Raw genomic sequence first — 23,938 nt, forward strand, 5'->3', positions numbered from 1 at the left:
TAGTATTAATATATTTTTCAAGTCGCTGGAACCAAAAACGTAGAAAAACTGAATGTAAGCCAGCTTCCTGCGCATGTACTACAAGTAGAGCCCAGGTATACAGACAAGTGTTCGCCCACCTCAGATGTTTCTCTAGGTAGAGTAAGGAAAAGAAGGTGGAACTCTTGGCATAGTCCTTACAAATAATTAAATAAGGATGCCTATTCATTAAAATGTATTCTCCTCTCCTACCTTAGACACCAGGCTCTGCTGTTGGCCAAGATGGCAATCTTAATGCAGACCTGTGGCTCTCTGATTATTACCAGGAGGTCATCAGGATTAGGAATTAGTTTAAAATGGGGATTTTTTTCTTGTTAATTTTATTGAGATATATTTGGTATACAGCCCGGTACAAGTTTAACATATAGAGCATAATGGTTTGACTTACATTATCACAATATGTTTAATGAACATCCATCATCTCCTATAGATACACAATAAAAGAAACAGGAAAAATAATTTTTCCTTGTGATGAGAACTCTTAGGACTTATTCTCTTAATGACTTTGATATATATAACATATATATTAATTATATTAACCATGTTGTATATTACCTCTCTAGTATTTATTTTATAACTGGAAGTTTACACCTTTTGACCACCTTCAGCCAGTTCCCTCTCTCCCACCCCCTGCCTCTGGTAATCACAAATCTTATCTCTTTTTCCATGAATTTGTTTGGTTTTTGGAGTATAGTTGACCTACGATACTGTTCGTTCCTGGTACACAGCATAGTGGTCTAATATTTCTGTACATTGCAAAATGCTCACCACAGTGAATCTAGTTACCATCTGTCTTGATACAAAGATATTACATTATTATTGACTATATTCCTGACACATTGTACATTTTATCCAAAAATGGCAATCTTTGATAATAGATACTTTTTTGCTTTATTACATAGATAGTTGCTCATCGTTGAGTGTTTTTTCCCAGGTCATAAGAGTCTTAGAAGAGCTTGTTGAACATTGGCTGTGAGTAGTCTGAAATTGAAATACAGAAATAGGAGAGATTAACATTTATAATAACAATTTACAATACCATAAAAAAACTTTAAATATTGTGGATAAACCTGACGAAAGATTATGTAAGACCTGTGCATTGTAAAATATAAAATAATGGTAAAGAAAGTAAAGAAAACCTAAATATATGGAGAGAAATAGCATTTTCATGGATCAGAAGTCTCAGTATTACCAAAACATCAGATTTAATGCAGCTCCAATCAAAATGCCCCTTAGTGGACTTTAACTGACAAACTGATTCTACAGTTGTCAGAAATACGAAGCAACTATGCAAAAGAACAGGATTGGAGGACTAACACTGTCTTATTTTAAGACATATCATAAAGCTAAAGTTACCTCAACACTATGAAATTGACATAAAGGAGGATGAACAAAGAAATCAATAGAACAGAAGAAAAATTAAGTTTTATTTTAGACTTGAATATGAGAGCTGAAACTGTAGAATTTCTAGAAGAATATGGGTCAGACAAAATTTTCTTAGATATGATCTCAAAGCATGATTCTTAAGAGAAAAACATTGATAAATTGCACTTCATCAAAATTTTTTCTGTGAAAGATACTCTTTCCACATGCTTCAGGGCAGCTAAGCCAGTGCGATACAACTACAGAGCCCACAAACCCTGGAGCCCGTGCTCCACAACAAGAGAAGCCACAACAATGAGAAGTCTGCACACCACAACTAGAGAGTAGTCCCCACTCACCGCAACTAGAGAAAGCCCACGTGCAGCAACAAAGACCCAGCTTAGCCAAAAATAAATTTTAAAAATAATTTTAAAAAAAAATTCAGAAACATAGAAATAAAGGTGGAAGAAGCAGAAGACTTTAAAAGACACATCATGAAAAAAGATATACAGGTGACAAGTAAGCATATGGAAAGATGCTCAACATCATTAATCATTTGTTGTTGTTTGGTCACTCAGTTATGTCTGACTCTTTGCAACCCCATGGACTGCAGCACACCAGGCTTCCCTGTCCTTCACTGTCTCCTGGACTTTGCTCAAACTCACATCCATTGAGTCAGTGATGCTCTCCAACCATCCCATCCTCTGTCACCCCCTGCTCCTCCTGCCCTCACTCTTTCCCAGCATCAGGGTCTTTTTCAGTGAGTCAGCTCTTCCTATCAGGTGGCCAAAGTATTGGAGCTTCAGCTTTAGCATTATTCCTTCCAGTGAATATTCAGGATTGATTTCCTTTAGGATGGACTAGACTGATCTCCTTGCAGCCCAAGGAACTCTCAAGAGTCTGCTCCAGGGACCTCCCTGGTGGTCCAGTCACTAAAACTTTATGCTCCCAGAGCAGGGAGCCTGGGTTTGATCCCTGGTCAGGGAACTAGATCCCACATGCCACAATTAAGACCAAGTGCAGCCAAATAAATAAAAATACTTTAAAAAAAAATGTCTTCTACAACACCACAATTCAAAAGCATCAGTTCTTCAGTGCTCAGCCTTCTTTATGGTCCAGCTCTCACACCCATACATGACTACTGTAAAAACCATAGCTTTGACTAGATGGATCTTTGTCAGCAACGTAATGTCTCTGCTTTTTAATACAGTCTCTAGGTTTCTCATAGATTTCCTTCCAAGGAGCAAGCATCTTTTAATTTCATGGCTGCAGTCACCATCCACAGTGATTTTGGAGCCTAAGAAAATAAAATCTGTTACTGCTTCCACTTTTTCCCCTTCTATTTGCTGTGAAGTGATGGGACTGGATGCCTTGATCTTAGTTTTTTGAATGTTGAGTTTTAAACCAGCTTTTTCACTCTCCTCTTTCACCCTTATCAAGAGACTGTTTAGTGCCTCTTCACCTTCTGCCATTAGAATTATATCATCTGCATATCTGAAGTTGTTGGTATTTCTCCCAGCAGTATTGATTCCAGCTTATGATTCATCAAGTCCGGCATTTCACACGATGTATTCTGCATGTAAGTTATATAAGCAGGGTGATAATAATATACAGCCTTAACGTACTTTCCCAATCTTGAACCAGTCAGTTGTTCTATGTCTGGTTCTGTTGCTTTTTAACTCTCATACTGGTTTCTCAAGAGATAGGTAAGGTAGTCTGGTATTCCCGTCTCTAAGAATTTTCCAGTTTGTTGTGATCCACACAGTCAAAGGCTTTAGCCTAGTCAATGAAGTAGAAAAGTGAGTGTCACTCAGTCGTGTCTGACTCTTTGCGACCCCATGGACTGCAGCCTGCCAGGCTCCTCTGTCCATGGGATTCTCCAGGAAGGAATACTAGAGTGGGTTGCCATTTTCTTTCCCCGGGGATCTTCCCAACCCAGGGATTGAACTCGGGTCTCCTAGCATTTGCGGCAAAGTCTTTACCGTCTGAGCCGCCAGGGAAGCCCCGTGAAGAAGTGGATGTTTTTCTGGAACTCCCTTGCTTTTCCTATGGTCCAGCAAATGCTGGCAGTTTGATCTCTGCTTCTTCTGCCTTTTCTAAATCCCGGTTCACATACTGCTGAAGCCTAGCTTGAAGGATTTTGAGCCTAATGTGAAATGGAAAGGAATGGATGGAATACTATAGAGCAGTAAATAGGAATGAACTACTAATAATGCCTCTGCTTATATGGATCTCAGTAATTATCCTGAGTGAAAAAAAAAACTAGACAAAAAGAGTGTATGCTGTATGGTTTTATATAAAATTTTAGAAAATGGAAACTATACATAAAACAAGTCATTGTTTGCCTGGGGGCAGGAGGGTTGAGAGTAAATAGAGCAGATGAGTGTTTGCCTGGAGGCAGGGAGGTAGTGATTACAAAGGAAAGACTTTGTCAAGGTCATAGTAGATAGAGTTGTACCTCCCAAAATGAATCCTAATCTCTGGTACCTATGATACGTGCTCTGTTGTGTCCAACTCTTTGCAACCCCATGGACCACCAGGCTTCCCTGTCCATGGGATTTTCCCAGCAAGAGTACTGGAGTGGGTTGCCATCTCCTCCTCTAGAGGATCTTCCCAACCCAGAGATCAAACCCATGTCTCCCCCAACTCCTGCATTGCAGGTGAATTCTTTACCACTGTACCGCCTGGAAAGATGGTGTCTATGAATGTGACCTTATTTGGATAGGGGGTCTCTGTAGATATAATCAATTTAAGATGAAGTCATACTGGATTTTCTTGGGCTCCAAAATCACTGTAGATGGTGACTGCAGCCATAAAATTAAAAGATGCTTGCTCTTTGGAAGGAAAGCTCTGACAAACCTAGACAGCACATTAAAAAGCAGAGACATCACTTTGCCAACAGTGGTCCATATAGTCAAAGCTATGGTTTTTCCGGTAATCATGTACCTATATAAGAGTGCAACCATAAAGAAGGCTGAGCGCTGAAGAATGGATGCTTTTGAATTGTGGTGCTGGAGAAGACTCTTGAGAGTCTCTTGGGCTGCAAGATCAAACCAGGTCAATCCTAAAGGAAATCAACCCTGAATATTCATTGGAAGGACTGATACTGAAGCTGAAGCTTCAGTACATTGGCCATCTGATGCAAAGAGCCAACTCACCGGAAAAGACCCTGATGCTGGGAAAGATGAAGGCCAGAGAAGGGGGCGACAGAGGATGAAATGGATAGATAGCGTCACCAACTCAGTGGACATGAATTTGAGCAAACTCCGGGAAGAAAGTGAAATACAGCAGAGCCTGGCATGCCGCAGTCCACGGGGTTGCAAACAGTTGGACCTGACTTAGCAAGTGAAAAATAACAACAACGTACTCGATTAGTCAGGGTAGGCTCCAGTCCAGTGACTGGTGTCCTCATAAGGGGAGGGAAACTGGGACGCAGAGACTCAGACACACATAGGGTGGATGCCAGGTGACTAAGGCAGAAACTTGGGTGACACATCTAAAAGCCAAAGAACACCAAGGACTGCTGGCAACCACCAGAAGCCAGGAGAGAGGCAGGGAACAAATTTTCCCTCAGAACCTTCAGAAGGAACCAGCCTTACCAACACCTGGATTCTGGACTCTGGCCTCCAGAACTGTGAGAGAATAAATATTTGTTATAAGCCTTCCAGTTTGTGGTAACTTATTACAGCAGCCCTGGAAATCATTCCAAGGATGATGGATGTGTTCCTTCCCATGATTGTAGTGATGATTTTACAGGTACATGCATATGTCAGAATATCAAATCATGCAATTTATTGTATATCATTTATACCTTAGTAAAGCTGTGGTGTTATGTTTTTTAATGAATGTTGAAAAAAGATGGTCTTGTTCAGAGAGACAAGAAAAACTTTGAAATACATATAATTGTAAATTGTATATAAAATGGGCCTGGGAATTTTCCATGCAACTAAAGAGTTAGTTAGTTAAAGTCGCTCAGTTGTGTCCAACTCTTTGTGATCCCGTGGACTGTAGCCCACCAGGCTCCTCTGTCCATGGGATTCTCCAGGCAAGAATACTGGAGTGGGTTGCCATTTCCTTCTCCAGGGGATCTTCCCAATCCAGGGATCGAACCCCGGTCTCCCACATTGCAGGCAGACGCTTTAACCTCTGAGCTACCAGGGAAGCCCTAACTAAAGAGCTACTGGCATATAATTAGATACTGTTGAGGATTATACATTAAGAGTAAGAATTGGAGAACTTTCTGATTCTAGAAGTGACAAGTTTTCATTGGTGAATAACATCTCAGATCTGGGAATGAGATAAGAAACTTCATCAATATTTCCTAGAGGACCAAAATTGAAATCATAGGTTTTACAGAATATAACTCCAAAAGAGACAACTTTAAATTACAGTGGTTTCTAAACCACTGGTTTAAAAATCAAAAGAAAGACTTCCCTGGAGTACATAGGTTCAGACCCCAGTCAGAGAATTGAGGTCTCACATGCCTCAGGGCAACTAAGCCCATGGGCCACATCTACTGAGCCTTTGCATCCCAGAGCCCATACTCCACAACAAGAAAAACCACAGCAGTGAGAAGCCCCTGCCCACCGAAGCCGGAGAAAGCCTGTCCGCAGCAATGAAGACCCAGCACAGGCAAAAATAAATAAATAATAAAAAGTAGTGCTTCAAAATCAAAAAAGAGAGGGGCTTCCCTGGTGATCCAGTGGTTAAGACTCCATGCTTCCAATGCAATACAGGTTTGAGCCCTGGTTAGGGAAACCAAAATCCCATGTGCTACAAGGCATGGCCAAAAAGTAAAAGTTTACATAAATAAATAATAAAAAGAAGGGAATCAGAGTCATATGGGAAGCATTACAAATATTTATATATGTATATGTACACACATACCCATATAAAATCTCAGTCCTCAAAATCAGAATCTTTATTAGTATCTTTGAGGATCTGTGTTAACCCATATGCTGAAGGAGCAGATCTGTTTGGGAGTCACAAAAGCAGTCCAAATATTCATTTTACAGAGTCTAACTAAGCTTTTTTGTGGTGACAGAACTTGTTGGCATCAAAGCTAGTCTCCTGTTTGCTGGCACAGTCCCTTTTTACATTGTAATATATGTATTAACACTTTCAGTGTGAAAAATGTTTCATAAACAATCAGTTAAGCAAATGAAATATCAAAACTTTGAAAATTTTTTTATTTCTTTCTAGTGTAGGGGCTAACATAAACTAAGACCAAAAATAGATCTGTATAAACAGGATTGGGTGATTTAACATAGACAAAGCTCTTATTTATCTCCTTTGTAGACGACTGAGTCAGAGACCAACACCAGAAGAACTAGAACAACGGAACATACTACAACGTGAGTCCACATATGGAAATGAAGTTGTGTAGATTTTCTTTGTGTATTTCTGACTTTAATATACGTAACAGAAAAAAGAAGCATTTTTCAACAGGGGCCGAGCAGAGAGTATTCCAGCCAAGGAAGAAGGAGTATTCATAATTTTTCCCCCTGAAGGAACATAGTTCCCCAAGCATCCTTTACAGAAAATCATTATGATAATGTTCTGTGTACTGGAATGCTCCAGAAAATTGTATTTTAATAGTCTCATAGTATCCTGCACCTACCTTGGGCATTTGGCCAACCCAGTGTTTGACTATACCAGTTGACAAGAAAATTGTCTTGAGTCCCAGAGTTAGTATTTATTCTGACTTGGAGCCTGTAAGAATTATCTGTGTATAATCACTGAAAAGTTAGATATGCCGATTGCCATTCTGAAGTAATATTCTTTGTTTCTGACTATCAAATGTAGCTAAAAATGAAGCTGATCGTCAGGCAGAAAAACGAGAGATTAAACGTCGGCTCACCAGAAAGGTATGCTCCGCACGTATTCAGTCTCAGTCTGTGTCTGGTATGTGAATGACCTGTTTGACTGGAAAGAAATGAATTTGACTTGAATTGCCATAGATTTCTGTGAAAATAGAACACATGATGAAAACATAGAAAACAATACAGCATTATAAGAACTTTTTTTTTTTTTTCCATTTTAACTATTTAAAGAAAGCCTGGCACAGGAAGGTGTTCAGTAAATATTTGCACAAGTTTTGACCTTTTCTTTAGTAGACCTGGAATTTTGGTATCAACTAAAACCTGCGGAAGTATGGAAACAGTAACAGGAAGAGTGTGTAGTGTTTGATTTTGCAAGGCAAACCGGTCATATTCTAATGAGAGAAACAACTGAATTGATCCTCAGTTACACCTGAAAAGTGTGAAAAACCAAGTAAGATTTTCTCATTGGTCCCAAATCAGTTAGGATAGAATCATTTCTGTCGCAGGCTTGTTTTAGCCCTTAAACTCTGGGAGTAAGCCATTGTTCCTTTGCCTCCCTCATTATTATTATTAGTTGGTAATTACCTCCTGTAGATTCTTAGAATTGGTCTGAGTTCTGTAGATATTTTTTAAAATGTACAGGAATCCCCAGGAAAGTGAGAAAACACGACATTCTCCTCCTGATTTTTCCTACTTCTCCCCTTCCCCAGGACCAGAGGAATTATCCTTGATAGATTGGGGGTGGCTAAAAGGTTATCACAGGACTTAAAGGCTTCAGATTGAACAGGTTAACTGATTGTTCAACCTTAAATCTTAATTTGTTACGGAATCTGGTATCTTGGGCATTACTCATGTTGAAAGGAAATTCACCCTTAATATCACTCATTAATAGATATTGCTTTCATAATCAGTGTATTCACCTTCTAGTGTATTAGATATGAATTTGTAGCCTGGACCCTTTTGCTACCCAACATGTGATCCACAGACCAGCAGCATTGGCATCACCTGGGATTTTAAGAGCTACAGAATCTCAGGCCCCACCCCAAATCTGCTTAGTCAGAATCTCCACTTTAACCACATCCCTAAATGGTTTGTGTGCCTGTTAAAGTTTGAGAAGCACTGGTTATACTGGTTTAATAGCAATTCTTGTTTCTCAATCTTGACTGTGCATCATGGAGTTTAAAAAAACAAACAAATTCCGATACCCTGATACCCAGAATCTCTGAGGATGGACCCAGGGATCAGTCATGTTTAAAGGTCCCAAGGTGATTCCGTTGTGCAGTAAAAGGTTGAAGCTCTGGATTAGAGGCAGTTTGAATGCATGACTGATGCCTAACTCCTGGCATAGTGAACTGACAGCCTCCATTTCTTTCAGCTCAGTCAAAGGCCAACTGTGGCTGAACTACTTGCCAGGAAGATTCTGAGGTTTAATGAATATGTGGAAGTAACAGATGCTCACGATTATGACCGGCGAGCTGACAAACCTTGGACCAAACTGACCCCTGCTGACAAAGTATCTGTCATTTGTCTGTCTCTCTTTATTTGAAGGATACAAGACATCAACTAGAAGGGGGAACCATAAAATTTCTACTTCTTGTATAATGTTAACTGTCTAATTAAGATATAAGATACCAAGAGGTACAAACTAAAACTTACACTAAGGACTTCTTCACCAAAACTTACAGAAAAGAAAATCCCTGCTGTATTGCAGGGTACAAAAAGCTGCAAGGAAATAAAGCATATTTTTTTAACAGGAGTTATGTTTCATTGGAGGGAGTTTGAATGGTATATTTTAGTAATTACCCATATTTCACTTTTGTAACAGGGAAAGCATTTTTACATGCTGTGGAAACTGTAAAAGCTACAATCTCTCTTTTGAGCTCTTCAAGGGTTTTGATTTAACTGGAGATCTCAGGTTTATTATGAGACAAAGGTTGTCAGGAAGGCGATGTGCATCAGGCTCAGAGCCGCACACAGAACTGTGTTCACCTGACTTCCTCCCTCCCTCTGGGTTGCCTGGTCAGAGTTAAGCACAGTAAAGACCAGATGACAAAGCACAGTCCTGCTGTTGTAGCAGACAGAAGATGCTGAGATGTTTTTGTTTCTACTCTACAGGCTGCCATAAGGAAAGAATTAAATGAGTTTAAAAGCTCAGAGATGGAAGTTCATGAGGAGAGTAAACATTTTACACGGTAAGACCTAAATACTGGAAGCTAAGTAGAACTCCACCAAAAAGCAAATGAGGCAGAGTTGTTCAGCTTGAAAGGATTCTAAAGACATAGTTAAAAGAACAACACTTGGTGTTAATTGCACAAAGACTATATTAAGAGAAAGAGATGAGAGCTAAGAGGCATAGTTCATGCCTTATGGAGTATGGCATTTTATGTATTTTATATCTTATTACTTGCAGTAAACATACCAGGTGTGTTCATATCCCCATTTTACTAATGAGGAAATAGACTCAAAAGGGTTAAGTAATATGCTTGACTTGCACGACCAGGATGTGGGAAAAGGAATGAATGACTAAAAGCAGTTGGGTGCTCTCTTTTCTGCACCTGACTGTCCCAGGTTACAGATGCGGGATGGTTGCTAAGCTGGAAAGGAAGCTGCCCGCTCTGGTTTCAGCCCTTTGTAGCACAGTCGATCTTACTAGTTTACTGTATAAACATGAAAAAAGCCACGAAGCAGCCAAGAAGCATTTTGATTTGGAATTACTGTTGTTATTAAGGCCCCAGCCCATACATAAAGACTCAGGTAGCCACAAATGGAATCAGTAGAAGTATCTAGGTGACTCTCTAAAACAATGATTAGAAGAGACTCAATGAAAGAAGGTATGATGACAATTACAGTTTGCTATAAAAAGAAGGAACAAGCAAAGTCGGAAGACAAAATATTAAACATTTTTCAATCAAAATACAGAACAAATGGTTATTTTAACTACAGAATTTTTTTGTACTGAACTATGAACTATGACAGAATTAGAGAAGGCAGTTTCTTTGAACAACAGTTATGTCATTCTGGGCACTGTAATATGACCTCAAATAACAAGCCATACTTGTCAGTAAGGAGATTATAGTCTAAGCTGGGAAGTGATCTGTATACCACTGTGTACGGTCAATATGATAAATGCTTCAGTCATTCTGAGGGCTGAATCTGTTGGGTTTCATGTCCCAACTCGACCACTTCCTGCCTGTGTCAGTATTAGCTATTTTTAGTAGTAGTAGTAGTAGAGTACCATAGTGAGCAACAGTACAAGAAAGTCACAAAGAAGGTGGCGTTTAGGCTACATCTTACATTATGTAAAAGAATTCGTTTGCACAAGAAGGAAGGAAGGGGACTTCCCTGGTGGTCCAGTTGTTAAGGATCCACCTGCCAATGTAGGGAATACAGGTTTGATCCCCGGTCTGGGAAGATTCTTTGTGCCACCAGGGCAACCAAGCCTGTGGCCGCAGCCACTAGGCCCAAGCTCTAGAGCCTGTGTTCTGCAATAATAGAAGCCACCGCAGTGAGAAGCCCCCGGCTCGCCACAACTAGAGAAAGCCCGTGCACAGCAGTGAAGTCCTAGCCCCACCATAAGTGTTTTATTACAAAGAAGAAGGAAGATTGTAAGCAAACCTGCCAGCTTTCCGTGGGACTTTGAGAGGCAGGAACTGTGCTCTCTGTAACAGAACATGGAGCTGGAGCAGAGGACGGACGGGGCAGCACGGTGAAGTGAGACTAGCAAGATGGGTTATGGCCAGGTCCCGGAGAGCTTTGACTCTGACGTGAAGATCTTGGAACCTCTGGAGCTCGTGTACTTGGGAACAAACCCTGGTGGAAGTTCGGAAGGGGATTTGGAAGAATGAGGAGACCAGTTAGGAAGCAGCTGAGATAGAGTGAGCATGCTGCTAGTGCACACCAGGGAAGATAAACGTGGAAGACGTTGCACGCATAGAATCAACCCGATGCGGCAGTCTCTTCACTCCAGGGACAAATTAAAGGAAGCAACTGGAGTGACCCTTCGATTTCTAACGTGATTTTCGAGGACTGATTAGTCTGTAAGGAGTTCAGTGACGTTTAGGACATTTGTTCAGCGCCCACTAGATGACAGAGGCAGTGCTAGGCGCTTGGGGCGCAGCAGAGGACAAGGCCCCTGTCCTGAAGGAGCTTTCATTCTCAAAGAAGACGGCGACAGTGGACGGCCAGGAGGTCAGTCGTATGTGTTGAACCTATGGCACATTGAAGGGAGTTGCCGAGAAAACAGTTGGCTCTTCAGCCTAGAGTCCAGGGAGAAAAAGAAGACATAAAGACTCAAGTCTGTGAGAAAAGATAGCCGTTCTTAAGGAGAACAGTGCTTTATATTTAAATGATGGACAGAAGAAAATGAATCAGGAAAGCAGATTGAGGAAGAGCAACTGAAAAAGAAGGAAATCTAGGGCAAACATAGTGTTACAGAAGTCAAAAGAAGTTTCAAGAAGAAAACAAGATGGTCAGGAGTATCAGATGCTACAGAAATGTCAGGTAGGGTTAGAGTGGAGGAGAGGCAGGTTTTTTTTTTTTATTAGAACATAACATTTCATTACTTTTAAGATAATACAGTTGACCTGTGAACAATGCAAAGTTGGGGTGCCCACAACCCTCTAAGCAGTTCAGTTGAAAATCCACATATGATTTATAACTGCCCTCCCTATATGTGGCTCCTCTGTATCCATGGTTCCATTTCCTATACATCCTATTCGATCATATAGTTCTGTGGTATTTACTACTGCAAAAAATCTACATAAAATTGGACTTGTGCAGTTGTTGGACCCTGTTGTTCTAGAAGTCAGCTGTCATAGCAAAGCAGTCTACAACATCTGGTAACTTGGCTCTTTCTGATCATTTGTTTTAGCTACCACCGTCCGTGATGCTGAAGTTTGAGAGAGAATCTAAACAACCCCCCAACACAGGGCTGCTTCAGTGTGCAGGGAGACACGGAGGGGACTTCAGCACTTCCCAGCACAGCCAGAATTGAGTCCTCTAGGCTACAGTTCTGCGGTGAACAGCACTTCGATGAATGTAGCTTTTCACTGGAATGGATTCTCACGTGCTGCCTTGGGCAAAACTGAACATTTTGTCAGTGCTTTTGAACCTTGTAATATTGCAGCATACCTGAGGGGTCTTCCCTCAACAGCCTCAATGTTCTGGGTCACTTGCAGGTTCCAAGTTTTATTGGTTGAACCTCACCCACGATGACTGCCTGTGCTAAAGGCACAGTTTGCACCATTGGCCTTACCAGCCCTGTCCTGTTCTGAGACCCACTTGTATAGATGCTAAATTCTAGCCACCACATCTCATTGGTGATGGGGGAAACCTGCTGGAGGCCCCCAAGCTTCTGGGAAAAGGGGCCATCTCCAGGGAGAAGCATATCAGCTGAAAGCACTGCACTGTACTTTTTGTAACACAGCAATACAGTCCTCTTCAGGCAACCCAGCCCGGGAGAAGCTCCGGATCTGACATTTTCTTCTTTTGGCACAAGTCATTCTGATTTGTATTTTTTTTTTTTTTTTAATCTTGAAGAAATGATGGGAGCTTAACATTTTTCCTATCTGTTAAACAGTCTTGAGCTACAGCTAGATTCCAAGTTGGAAAAATGAGACAGCATATATGTTTTCTATATATAAAAACAAAACCAAAAAAGGGCCTTTATATTAAGGCCAACTTGGCAGAAAACTGACTCATGGCTCGAGTTGTTCAGACTGTTGTATTTTTGTTGTACCAGATGATAACTCTAAATCATTCTAACCAACAGATGCATTCTCTCCCCTAAAGCAGAGTTACAACTCTGCGGGAGCACCCGTGTGCTGTCAGCCCCCACAGTTTCAGCCAGAATCACAGCAAGGTCCTGGGGGTGTGGGGGCTAGACAGAAAAAGGTCCTTGGAGAAGCAGTTGGGAGGGGCGAGACCATGACCCACCGCTCCTGTCTGTTCCTCAGTCCTGTCCACCCTCTCCTGCTGCCCTCTTCCTGTTACCTCCCAACACTGACCCTCCTGCTCACCGTGTCTGGCAGCTTCCACCTCACTCAGCCCTCCTCTTCCAAGCTGCAGCCCGTGCAGTTAGTTGGTGCCTGGGCATTGGCTCAGCCCCCACACCCTTTTATATGTGTAATATATATTAATATGATTTCCTGAAACAGACGATTCAGTTGCTTTCTTTGAATTTTTGTTGAAAACCATATGCCTTACTGTGTCCCTCTAATTCCTATCCACTCTAAGTGGAAGAGGAAGAAAAGTTTCTATTAAACTGATGAATGTGGCTTTTTCCCCTGAATGTTCAGAAAATTGTGGCTCTATTATAGATTTCTTCTGACTTCTTCTGCCAGTCCTTGTCCCGTATGTGCTCTTCCAGTAGATTTTTCTCTGTTCCTCCTTTTGCGTCCATGTAAGATTTGCTGAAGAATCAGAATATCAGGTCAAAACAAAGCTAAAAGTGACCTTAAAAGGTAGTATGTTCTCTCCATATGGGGAATAGGGAGGTGTTTGGATTTTTCAGTAACTGTCAAGTGCTTTATGGCCATGGAGATACACTGGGCTTACATCCCCTGCAAGCTCACTGACGTTCGGGATGCCTGAGGAAAGATAAAGAGATGATCCTACAAAGCTGTAGAACACACATTAAGTGTTAACTTCTAGCCTTTCTGTCTTGTTGGTTTGGAAACTACTTGGCTTTTGCCAGCATCCTCTGTGGCTTCAGATGGCATTTTTCACACCCCATTCGCTCCCTTCTTTCCCTTCATGTGCCAAGCTTGAAACAGGGTTTGATCTCCTGAGCTACTTGTTCGCTTCCTATGTGCCACCAAGGAATCTAATTCATCTTTCATCTCACTCATGTTCTTTTGAAACAAGATACTTTGGGAGTCAAGTCCTTTCAGGTGTTTATATAAATATATATATATATATATATATATATATATAAAGTGGATTTTGTGTTCTCCTTCCATGTAAGTAATAATTCACAATCATAATGTAAAGAAGAAATAGAAATCTGTTGTATTGTACTTCAAGATGCTTCCCTGATGTACAGAATCTCCTTGTAAAATAAATAATTGCATTGTATATTAGTCTTCCTATCAATATTAATTATTAATGTATTTTAGAATTAAAAAGGACAAATTATATTATTTTGGTATGAAGTATTTCCTTTTTATATTCTGTCTCATTCCAGAAGTTTTAAGGTAGGTTAAAAATGATTCCTCAGAGACTTCCCTGGCAGTCTAATGGTGTAGACATCCATGCTCCCAATGCAGGGGCACAGGTTTGATCCTCCTCAAGGAACTAAGATCCTGCATGCTCCACGGCACAGCTGAAAAGGGAGGGAGAGGAAGTCCCTAAAATACTGCTAAACATCCTAAATGAGAAGTAAATGAGGGAGAAAAGTTATAGTAAAAACATTAAACGTAGCCAGAGATGAAGGTCAGTAATGTTTGTGTCTGTCTGTATAAATTGTTCAGTACAGTTCAGTCGCTCAGTCGTGTTCAACTCTGCAACCCCATGAACCGCAGCATGCCAGGCCTCCCTGGCCATCACCAACTCCCGGAGTCCACCCAAAGCCATATCCATCGAGTTGGTGATGCCATCCAACCATCTCATCCTCTGTCGTCCCCTTCTGCCCTCAGTCTTTCCCAGCATCAGGGTCTTTTCCAGTGAGTCAGCTCTTCTCATCAGGTGGCCAAAGTATTGGAGCTTCAGCTTCAACATCAGTCCTTCCAATGAACACCCAGGACTGATCTTTAGGATGGACTGGTTGGAATCTCCTTGCAATCCAAGGGACTCAAGAGTCTTCTCCAACACCACAGTTCAAAAGCATCAATTCTTCGGTGCTCAGCTTTCTTTATAGTCCAACTCACATCCATACATGACCACTGGAAAAACCATAGCCTTGACTAGATGGACTTTTGTTGGCAAAGTAATCTCTCTGCTTTTTAATATGCTGTCTAGGTTGGTCATAACTTTCCTTCCAAAGAGTAAGCGTCTTTTAATTTCATGGCTGCAATCACCATCTGCAGTGATTTTGGAGCCCAGAAAAACAAAAGTCAGCCACTGTTTCCCTATCTATTTGTCATGAAGTGATGGGACCAGATGCCATGATCTTAGTTTTCTTAATATTGAGCTTTAAGTCAACTTTTTCGCTCTCCTCTTTCACTTTCATCAAGAGGCCTTTTAGTTCTTCACTTTCTGCCATAAGGGTGGTGTCATCTGCCTATCTGAGGTTATTGATATTTCTCCCAGCAGTCTTGATTCTAGCTTGTGCTCCTTCTGGCCCAGCGTTTCTCATGATGTACTCTGCATGTAAGTTAAATAATAAGCAGGGTGACAATATACAGCCTTGATGTACTCCTTTTCCTATTTGGAACCAGTCTTGTTCCATGTCCAGTTCTAACTGTTGCTTCCTGGCCTGCATACAGGTTTCTCAAGAGCCAGGTCAGGTAGTCTGGTATTCCCATCTCTAAATTTTCCACAGTTTATTGTGATCCACACTGTCAAAGGCTTTGGCATAGTCAATAAAGCAGAAATGTAGAAAAGGAATAAGCTTCAGAGTTGAAAGCCAACTGTGAACCCCACACTATGTAGCTCTAGATTTTATTAATCCCACCTAGTCTAGGAGGTAAGTAAAAATACACTCATTTAACCAGTGAAGAACTTTAGAGGTAAAGTTACCTCCCCAAAGTCAAAGCAAATTATGTAATCATCCTTTACATATATTCAAGGAAAAGCAAGTGCATCCTGACCAATTGTCCCTAAAGGGACTTACTGTATATGGACCAGATATAATTAGGCCTTAGGCTGACATCACAAAAATAGGACATTTTATAGCTCATGTATTCCACTCTGGCAAGCAGCCCAGTTTCAATCCAGGTGGCCCCATCAATGACTCACTTTCTACTTTTCACTTCAGAGGCTGGTCTTGATTAGCATACCACCCTTTACCTAGGGTTAAGAGAAACCATGAGTCAGAACTGCTCGAGTCACTGGGCTCCACCTGCTCCCATATCTTCCTTCTACTAGCCCTCCAAAGAGACCTCAAACTGCCATTACCTTCTTGAGGTCATGTGTTGTCCCTAGAAGTGTTTGCAGCAGTTCACAACTCAATAAAAAATGAGGTTAACAACAACAAAAACACGCACCTCATTTGTGGACCCTACTACCTCTACCGCCTACTTTATCAATTATCAGAATTAGCGATCGTAATATGTTTGGCATCCCAAATGTGAAACTTTGACATTACTATGTTCAGCATTCCAAATCTGAAATTTTGGTATTGCTATATTTGCAAGTTCCTCTCTTCCCTTGCAGGTTCAGAATTCTCTACCCCAGAAAAGTCTCAGTTCCTTTATGTCCTCGTGCCTTATTTACCACTAAAGTTGGAAGCCAGCATAATTTAACAGGACTTTATAACCTCCAATCCATCCTCCAATATTGCCACTAGAGTTACCTTTCTACAAGGCAAAGACACTCATAGCAATCTTTTATTTCAAAACTTACTAGCCCCTAGGACTTCCCTGGCGGTCCAGTGGTTAAGAATCAGCCTGCCAGTGTAAGGGACATGGGTTCAATCCCTGGTCCAGGAAGATTCTGCGTACCTTGGAACAACTCAGCCCGTGTGCCACAACTACGGAAGCCTGAGCACCCTAGAACCTGTGCACCACAACTAGGGGGTAGCCCCTGCTCAAAAAGTAGAGAAAGCCTGAGCCCAACAGTGAAGACCCAGCACAGTCAAAAAAATTTTGTAAATTAAAAAAAAAAAAAGAAAAACCTTACTGCCCCTTAGATACCTACAGGATAAAATTTAAGCTTTTGCCTGGACTACGAGATATTTTGTATTCAGCTCTTGACTACTTCTCATGCTCATGAGAAGTCCAGGCAGTTCTCCTTTTGATGTTCCTAATCAAGCTGACCCCTTACCCTTCCTGGGAGACCACAGACCCGCCAGTTCCCCAGCCGGGAATGCTGTTGTCATTTGCACTTCACCCTTCTACTATTCTACAACCTTCTGCTGTTCTTCTACTAAGAATCTGCCTGCAATGCAGGAGACCCCAGTTTGATTCCTGGGAAGGGAAGATCTGCTGGAGAAGGGATAGGCTACCCACTCCAGTATTCTTGGGCTTCCTTTGTGGCTCAGCTGGTAAGTGAAGTGAAGTGATGTGAAAATCGCGCAGTCATGTCTGACTCTTTGCAACCCCATGGACTATACCATCCATGGAATTCTCCAGGCCAGAATACTGGAGTGGGTAGCCTTTCCCTTCTTGAGGATCTTCCCAACCCAGGGATCGGACCCAGGTCTCTCACATTGCAGGCAGATTCTTGAGCAGCTGAACACAAGGGAAGCCCTCAGCTGGTAAAGAATGGCTCAGATGGTAAAGAATAGGCCTGCAATGCAGGAGACCTGGGTTCAGTCCCTGGGTCGGGAAGATCCCCCAGAGAAGGGAATGGCAACCCATTCCAGTATTCTTGCCTGGAGAATTCCATGGACTGAGGAGCCTGGCGGGCTACAGTCCATGGGGTCTCAAAGAGTTGAACATGACTGAGCGACTTAACACTTTCTTCTACTAGTCCTTCAAGTTTTAGCTCAAATTTTAACTCCCCAGGAAAACCCTCTCAGCCTTTAGCCACTTTTTCAATTGCTCTATCTTCAGAATACCGTATTTATGCCATACATCACTTATCAAGTAATAGGATAATTTGCTGTCATGTCTATTTCCTCTGCTGTGAGTTCTCAAGGACAGAAAAAGTAGTTCATCTCAATTTCCAGTGTCTAGCACAATGTTTAGCAAACTGTCATATTCACTATGGAAATATTGAACGAGTGACTGAAAGGCAACTGAATACTCATATCACCAGAAAAGTAGCAGAATTATTTGTCTTTCTTCCTCTAAACCTTTTGTTTCATGACTCCTTCATAATTTAAGGTGAAGTCACTCAATCGTGTCTGACTCTTTGTGACCCCACGGACTGTAGCCTACCAGGCTCTTCCATCCATGGGATTTTCCAGGCAAGAGTACTGGAGTGGGTTGCCACTTCCTTCTCCAGAGGATCTTCCCCACCCAGGGATCGAACCCAGGTCCTCCCGCATTGTAGGCAGACGCTTTACTGTCTGAGCCACCAGGAAAGTCCTTCATAATTTAAAACATTACTCAAAACCCCAAACAACTGTTGTATCTGTAGGTGATATCTATTGATATTTACTGTACTAAAAACTTAGAAAATTTTAAAATATTTATGATACATTTCAAAATAATAATCCATTACATTAATTGGTAATATATTTGTATTAAAATAACTATTTTTTAAAACAGAGAAGAGTGGCATTGTTTTGCTCAAAATTTTCCAATCTAAGCTTCAACAGTATGTGAACCGAGAACTTCCAGATGTTCAAGCTGTATTTAGAAAAGGCAGAGGAACCAGAAATCAAATAGCCAACTTCCACTGGATTATATAAAAAGCTAGAGAATTCCAAAAAAAAACATCTAATTTTGCTTCACTGACTATACTAAACCTTTAACTGTGTGGATCACAACAAACTGTGGAAAATTCTTCAAGAGTGGGCTTCCCTGGTAGCTCAGCTGCTAAAGAATCTGCCTGCAATGTGGGAGGCCTGGGTTTGATCCCTGGGTTGGGAAGATCCCCTGGAGAAGGGAAAGGGTACCCACTCCAGTATTCTGGCCTGGAGAATTCCGTGGACTGTATAGTCCATGGGATCACAAAGAGTCGGACACAGCTGAGCGATTTTCACTCACTTATCTGCCTCCTGAGAAATCTGTATGCAGGTCAAGAAGCAACAGTTAAAACCATACAGGGAACAATGCACTGGTTCCAAATTGAGAAAGGAGTACATCAAGGATGCATACTGTCACCCTTCTTCTTTAACTTATATGCAGAGTACACCATGAGAAACGCCAGGCTGGATGAAGTGCAAGCTGGAACCAAGACTGCCAGGAGAAACATCAATAACCTCAGATATGCAGATGACACCACCCTTATGGCAGAAAACAGAGGAACTAATAGCCTCTTGATGAAAGTGAAAGAGGAGAGTGGAAAAAGGTGGCTTAAAACTCGACATTCAAAAAACGAAGATCATGGAATCCAGTCCCATCACTTTATGGTAAACAGATGAGGAAACAATGGAAACAGTGACAGACTTTCTTTTCTTGGGCTCCAAAAATCACTGCGGATGGTGACTGCAGTCATGAAATTAAAAGATGCTTGCTCCTTGGAAGAAAAGCTATGACATAGACAGCAAATTAAAAAGCAGAGACATTACTTTGCAGACAAAGGCCCCTCCAGTCAAAGCTATGCTTTTTCCAGTAATCCTGTATAGATGTGAGAGTTGGGCCATAAAGAAAGGTGACCGCTGAAGAATTGATGCTTTTGAACTGTGGTGGTGGAGAAGACTCTGGAGAGTCCCTTGGACTGCAAGATCAAACCCGTCAATCCTAAAGGAAATCAACCCTGAATATCCACTGGAAGGACTGAAGCTGAAGATGAAGTTCCAATACTTTGGCCACCTGATGTGAAGAACTGACTCATTGGTAAAAAAAAAACCCTGATGCTGGAAAAGATTGAAGGCAGGAGAGAAGGGGACGATAGAGGATGAGATGGTTGGATGGCATCATCGACGCGATGGACATAACTCTGAGTAAGCTCCGGGAGTTCGTGATGGACAGGGAAGCCTTGTGTCCTACAGTCCTACACGCATTTGCTATAACCTGCACGGAAATGGCAAACCACTCCAGTGGAGCAGCAGCACGCTCCTTCTAGGTTTGCGGGAAGACTCTAGTATCGCGAGATGCCGCTGAGACTAATTAGGGGCGTTAACCTGCAGTGGGTTCCCAGAACCCTTAGCGAAACTCTAATTCCCTAACTGCGCATGTCGCGGCGCAGGCGTATTAGATTTTTCTTGACTTCCGCTGGCTCCAGGGGTTATAAATACGGATTCCGTGCGATTCTGGGGTCTTTTCGGGAGAGACTCTCGTTTTACTCTCTTGTATCTAGGTGAGTGGTACCAACTGACGGCTTCGCGGGCGCTTCATCTGCTATGAGATCGGCCAGTATGCCTTTTCTGTAGGAACTGTACTGTTTAGAATGATTCCGAGTCTTCGGCGTTCGTGCCAACTACAGCTACTCGCAAAAAACGGGGTGGGGTGGGGTGGGGTGGGGTGGGGTGGGGTGGGTGGTTCGGGCGGGGGTCGGAGAGGCCTCGCGCGCCGCCGGTCTTGGCCGTAGCTAAGCGGTACTGGCGACGGAACCCGAGGGCCAGCAGGACTGCCGCCCTCCACGCCGAAAAACTTAAGTGCGCAGCGCCCTCATTTCCTTATGCGCCATTATGCCGCCTCCTGGCGTGTAACTGTCTTTAAGTTGAGTTGCAGACAGGGCATTTTGATTTAGAAACGGGTCAGCTGCCACTTAGTTTTTCTTTGTGGGTAATGTTTAATTTTGGACGATAGCTTTTGGGTCCTTAACTGTATAATCGCCTTAACTGCTTGCATTTGCTACTTAAAGTACTGTGACCAACGTGGATACCCCGGGAGGTCACTCTCCCCGGGCTCTGTCCAGGTGGCGTACGGGAGCATAGGGCTCTGCCCAGTGATGTACAGTCCCTTTCCACAACGTTGGAGATGAAGCCGGGCCTTGAGTCTGCGCCTGCATATTCCTACGTCTTCTCAGAGTCCTGTGGACAATGACTGGGGAGAAAAACCATGCAGGAAACAGCTCTCTAGAGCAATCTATCCGGATCTGGTTTGCTCCGAAGTGAATTTTTTTAATTGTTTTAACCTGTTGTGCTGTGCAGTTGGGTTAAGTTTTTCCCTCTTTTGCAGCATTTCGTTTAGGATTCCAAATACAACTGGATTTGAGGTGAGTAGATCTACGAATTGCTTTTGGCCTATCGGTGTTTGCTTTTTTTTTAAATTTTGTTCCACGAAATTGATTTTCACATCTCATGATGGAGAAAATTTTTATATTGCAGATGGGATAATTTTGACAAAATGATTTAACCGAAGTCAGCAAAGTTTCGTGCGTGAGCTGTGTAATGGGTGTATCTGCTCAGTCCGGGAGAGCTAAGGATTCGGGTCTGTGATATTAGAAGTGAAATTGGGCATATGCTCCAGCATACTTATGAAAGTAACTAATAGATAAAGCCTAAAATAGTCAATAGCTAACAAGAACTTGGAATTTGTGAGAAGCAGTTGATAATCCTGTGGAATTTAACTTGGTTCAAATATAGGTGGTGCATGAGATGAAGGGAAGTGTAATCTCTTCAACAGTGGTACAGTAATTCTGCTACATTTCAACCTTTCTGTGAAAAGCGTTGTAGACTTGTTATACCGTGCTACAATATAGCCCATTCCATGGAGCTTACAGTACTGTATAGCCCATTGTTTTAGCTGAGTGCGTAGGCTAGCTTCAGTTTAATATTTTGATGCTGTTCAGATATTCCAACGTGGATACCCCAGGAGGTCACTCTCCCTGGGCTCTGTCCAGGTGGCGTAGGGGAGCATAGGGCTCAGCCCTGTGATGTACAGTCCCTTTCCACAACGTTGGAGATGAAGCTGGGCCTTGAGTCTGCACCTGCATATTCCTACAGCTTCTCAGAGTCCTATGGACAATGACTGAGGAGACAAACCATGCAGGAAACATCTAGTATACAAAAATTTTTAAAGCGAACTAAGTCTGTACAAATGAATCTAATCCTTTTTTTTTTATGTCATTTTCAGGGGAGAAGAGGAGCCTCACCAATTTCTCAGTTAGCAAAGCTTTGGCATCTTTCTTTGACAGGGAGATTAGTGAAATAAAACTTAATTCTCCAGCCAAGAATACTGGAGTGGAACCCATTCCTTTCTCCATGGGGATCTTCCTGACCCAGGGATTGAACCTAGATCCTACTGCATTGCAGGCAGATTCTTTACCTTCTGAAACACCAAGTAAAGTGAGTAATACATTAATTGAAGATAAGCCTGGGAGATTTGGAAGTGTTTAGGTATGATATTTAACCCCTGAAACTGTACCTTAAAACCCAGCAGAGTTATAGTGTTCTATTACCCAGGCATTTACTGAAATTTACAAGAAATGCCAGAGACCATATGGGCAGGTCTTAGAGAGTATAGTGACCTGGAAGGCTCAAGAGACCTTTTCAGGTTTCCTATCTGGTGAAAACTTGATGTAATGACACTAAGATATTGACCTCTGTCTATCAGTCTTAAAAGTGGAAAGTTAGGTGCCCATGAGAATCTGCATGTCTTAAAGAAATCCATCAATTTCTAATGTAATTGTGAACTTTAATAAAGATGACTGTATATGTATTTGTGTGGTTTTTGGGGGGTTTTTTTTGTTTGTTTTGGTCACATTCTGCTGGTAGTCTTAGTCCCCTAATTTAGGATCAAACCCAGATTTCCTGTAGTGAAAGCAGCCAGGGAATGCTGTGTGAGTGTTCTGTGAATCAAACTTCCTGTTGAAGCTGTGAATACCTGCTAGGTTTTGCTGTAACTGAAGGTCTTGAGCTCTTGGGTTAAATATTGGCATTTGTGTACTACTACTATTGGGAAATGCATTCATTGTTCAGTTAGCAAGTCCTGTCCAATTCTTTGTGACCCCCATGGACTGCAGCACACGAGGCTTCCTCTGTCTTCCACTGTTAACCAGAGTTTGCTCAAACTTATTTCCATTGTGTCAGTGATGCCATCTAACCATTTGATCCTCTGTTGCCCCATTCCTCTGCCCTCAGTCTTTCAAACGAATATTCAGGGCTGATTTCCTGTAACATTGACTGGTTTGATCTTGCCACGGGACTCTCCATCTCATGTCCAGCACCTTAGTTTGAAGGCATCAACCTTTTTTATGGTTTATGTGAATACTGGAAAAACTAGCTTTGACAATGTGGACCTTGTTAAAAGCTTGAGTTGGTCTTTTTTTTTTTTTTTTCTGGGTTGAGAATTCAAAGGTGGTGGTCTGTCACCAAGTTTTGGACTCTTCAACACCCCATGGACAATAACCTGCTGGGCCCCTCTGCCCATGGAGTTTTCCGGGCAAGAAAACAGATTGCCATGAACCCATGTCTCATGTCTCCTACATTGGCAAGCAGATTCTTTACCACTATGCCACCTGGGAAACCCACCTTTCTAAGGGATTATACTCTTGTAAACTTACAGGTGTTGAGAGGTCATACTCTGCTCCTCCATCAAAGGGATGTGCTTGAGTCACAATAGAACTTTGTCAAGCCCTTTTACAGGCAGCAGCATTATGGGAAAGAGACCATGAAGGATGGGGACTGGTGGGGAGCCATCTAGAAGGTAGAGTCTAGATCCTCATTGTGTCCATAAAGGGAATTTTACAAGATGGGCAGGTGGTAATACCTTGTTTAGAAGCCACTGGGGTCCAGGTATAAGGGAATTTTTTTTTCTTTTTCTTTTTTTTTCATTTATTAGTTGGAGGCTAATTACAATATTGTAGTGGTTTTTGTCATACATTGACATGAATTAGCCATGGGTTTGCATGTATTCCCCATCCCGATCCCCCCTCCCACCTCCCTTATAAGGGAATTTTTTAACTTGGGTTGTGGTACAAACAGGAATGTTAAGATTCAATGCCAAGAGGGTAAAGGATAGGTCATGTCTTGGACTGCTTCCCTAGATTCCTCCATCCTCCACTATCTTCCATTGGCTCAAGTTCTTGTCCATTAAGTATGGCTCACTATACAAGTCATT

The 23,938-nt window shown here is 42.0% G+C and overlaps 2 protein-coding genes, 1 long non-coding RNA gene and 2 other non-coding genes across 16 annotated transcripts in view; 4 read left to right on the plus strand and 1 right to left on the minus strand.

The window, feature by feature from the left end:
* The window catches only part of PHACTR4 (phosphatase and actin regulator 4), a 101,104-nt gene extending 86,742 nt beyond the window's left edge, over positions 1–14,362 (plus strand). For all 11 annotated transcript variants that reach the window (XM_020909096.2, XM_070459018.1, XM_020909094.2 and 8 more), the window contains 5 exons: positions 6,700–6,755; positions 7,207–7,268; positions 8,599–8,736; positions 9,339–9,415; positions 12,094–14,362. In XM_020909096.2, coding sequence (XP_020764755.2) covers positions 6,700–6,755; positions 7,207–7,268; positions 8,599–8,736; positions 9,339–9,415; positions 12,094–12,109 — 349 coding nt within the window. In that variant the 3' untranslated portion in view covers positions 12,110–14,362. The remainder of the gene's footprint in view (positions 1–6,699; positions 6,756–7,206; positions 7,269–8,598; positions 8,737–9,338; positions 9,416–12,093) is intronic.
* On the minus strand, positions 907–23,637 carry LOC110147559 (uncharacterized). The gene is made up of 5 exons (XR_011484778.1): positions 23,382–23,637; positions 16,119–16,169; positions 10,839–11,479; positions 7,262–7,326; positions 907–1,020 (listed from the first exon to the last, which is right to left on the minus strand). It is a non-coding gene; the product is annotated as an uncharacterized lncRNA (long non-coding RNA).
* Positions 20,747–20,950, plus strand: LOC139032303 (small nucleolar RNA SNORA73 family). Its single transcript, XR_011484834.1, has one exon. It is a non-coding gene; the product is annotated as a small nucleolar RNA SNORA73 family (small nucleolar RNA).
* Positions 21,674–21,877, plus strand: LOC139032302 (small nucleolar RNA SNORA73 family). Its single transcript, XR_011484833.1, has one exon. It is a non-coding gene; the product is annotated as a small nucleolar RNA SNORA73 family (small nucleolar RNA).
* RCC1 (regulator of chromosome condensation 1) overlaps positions 23,428–23,938 on the plus strand; it is a 31,096-nt gene continuing 30,585 nt past the window's right edge. The window contains exon 1 of one of the 2 annotated variants that reach the window (XM_070459027.1): positions 23,428–23,524. The gene's annotated coding sequence lies outside the window, so the exon portion shown is untranslated. Of the gene's footprint in view, positions 23,614–23,938 lie in introns of both variants that reach the window. The other variant, XM_070459029.1, reaches the window with a different exon arrangement.

The sequence above is a fragment of the Odocoileus virginianus genome, chromosome 30 (assembly GCF_023699985.2).
Source record: "Odocoileus virginianus isolate 20LAN1187 ecotype Illinois chromosome 30, Ovbor_1.2, whole genome shotgun sequence".
Lineage (NCBI taxonomy): Eukaryota > Metazoa > Chordata > Mammalia > Artiodactyla > Cervidae > Odocoileus > Odocoileus virginianus.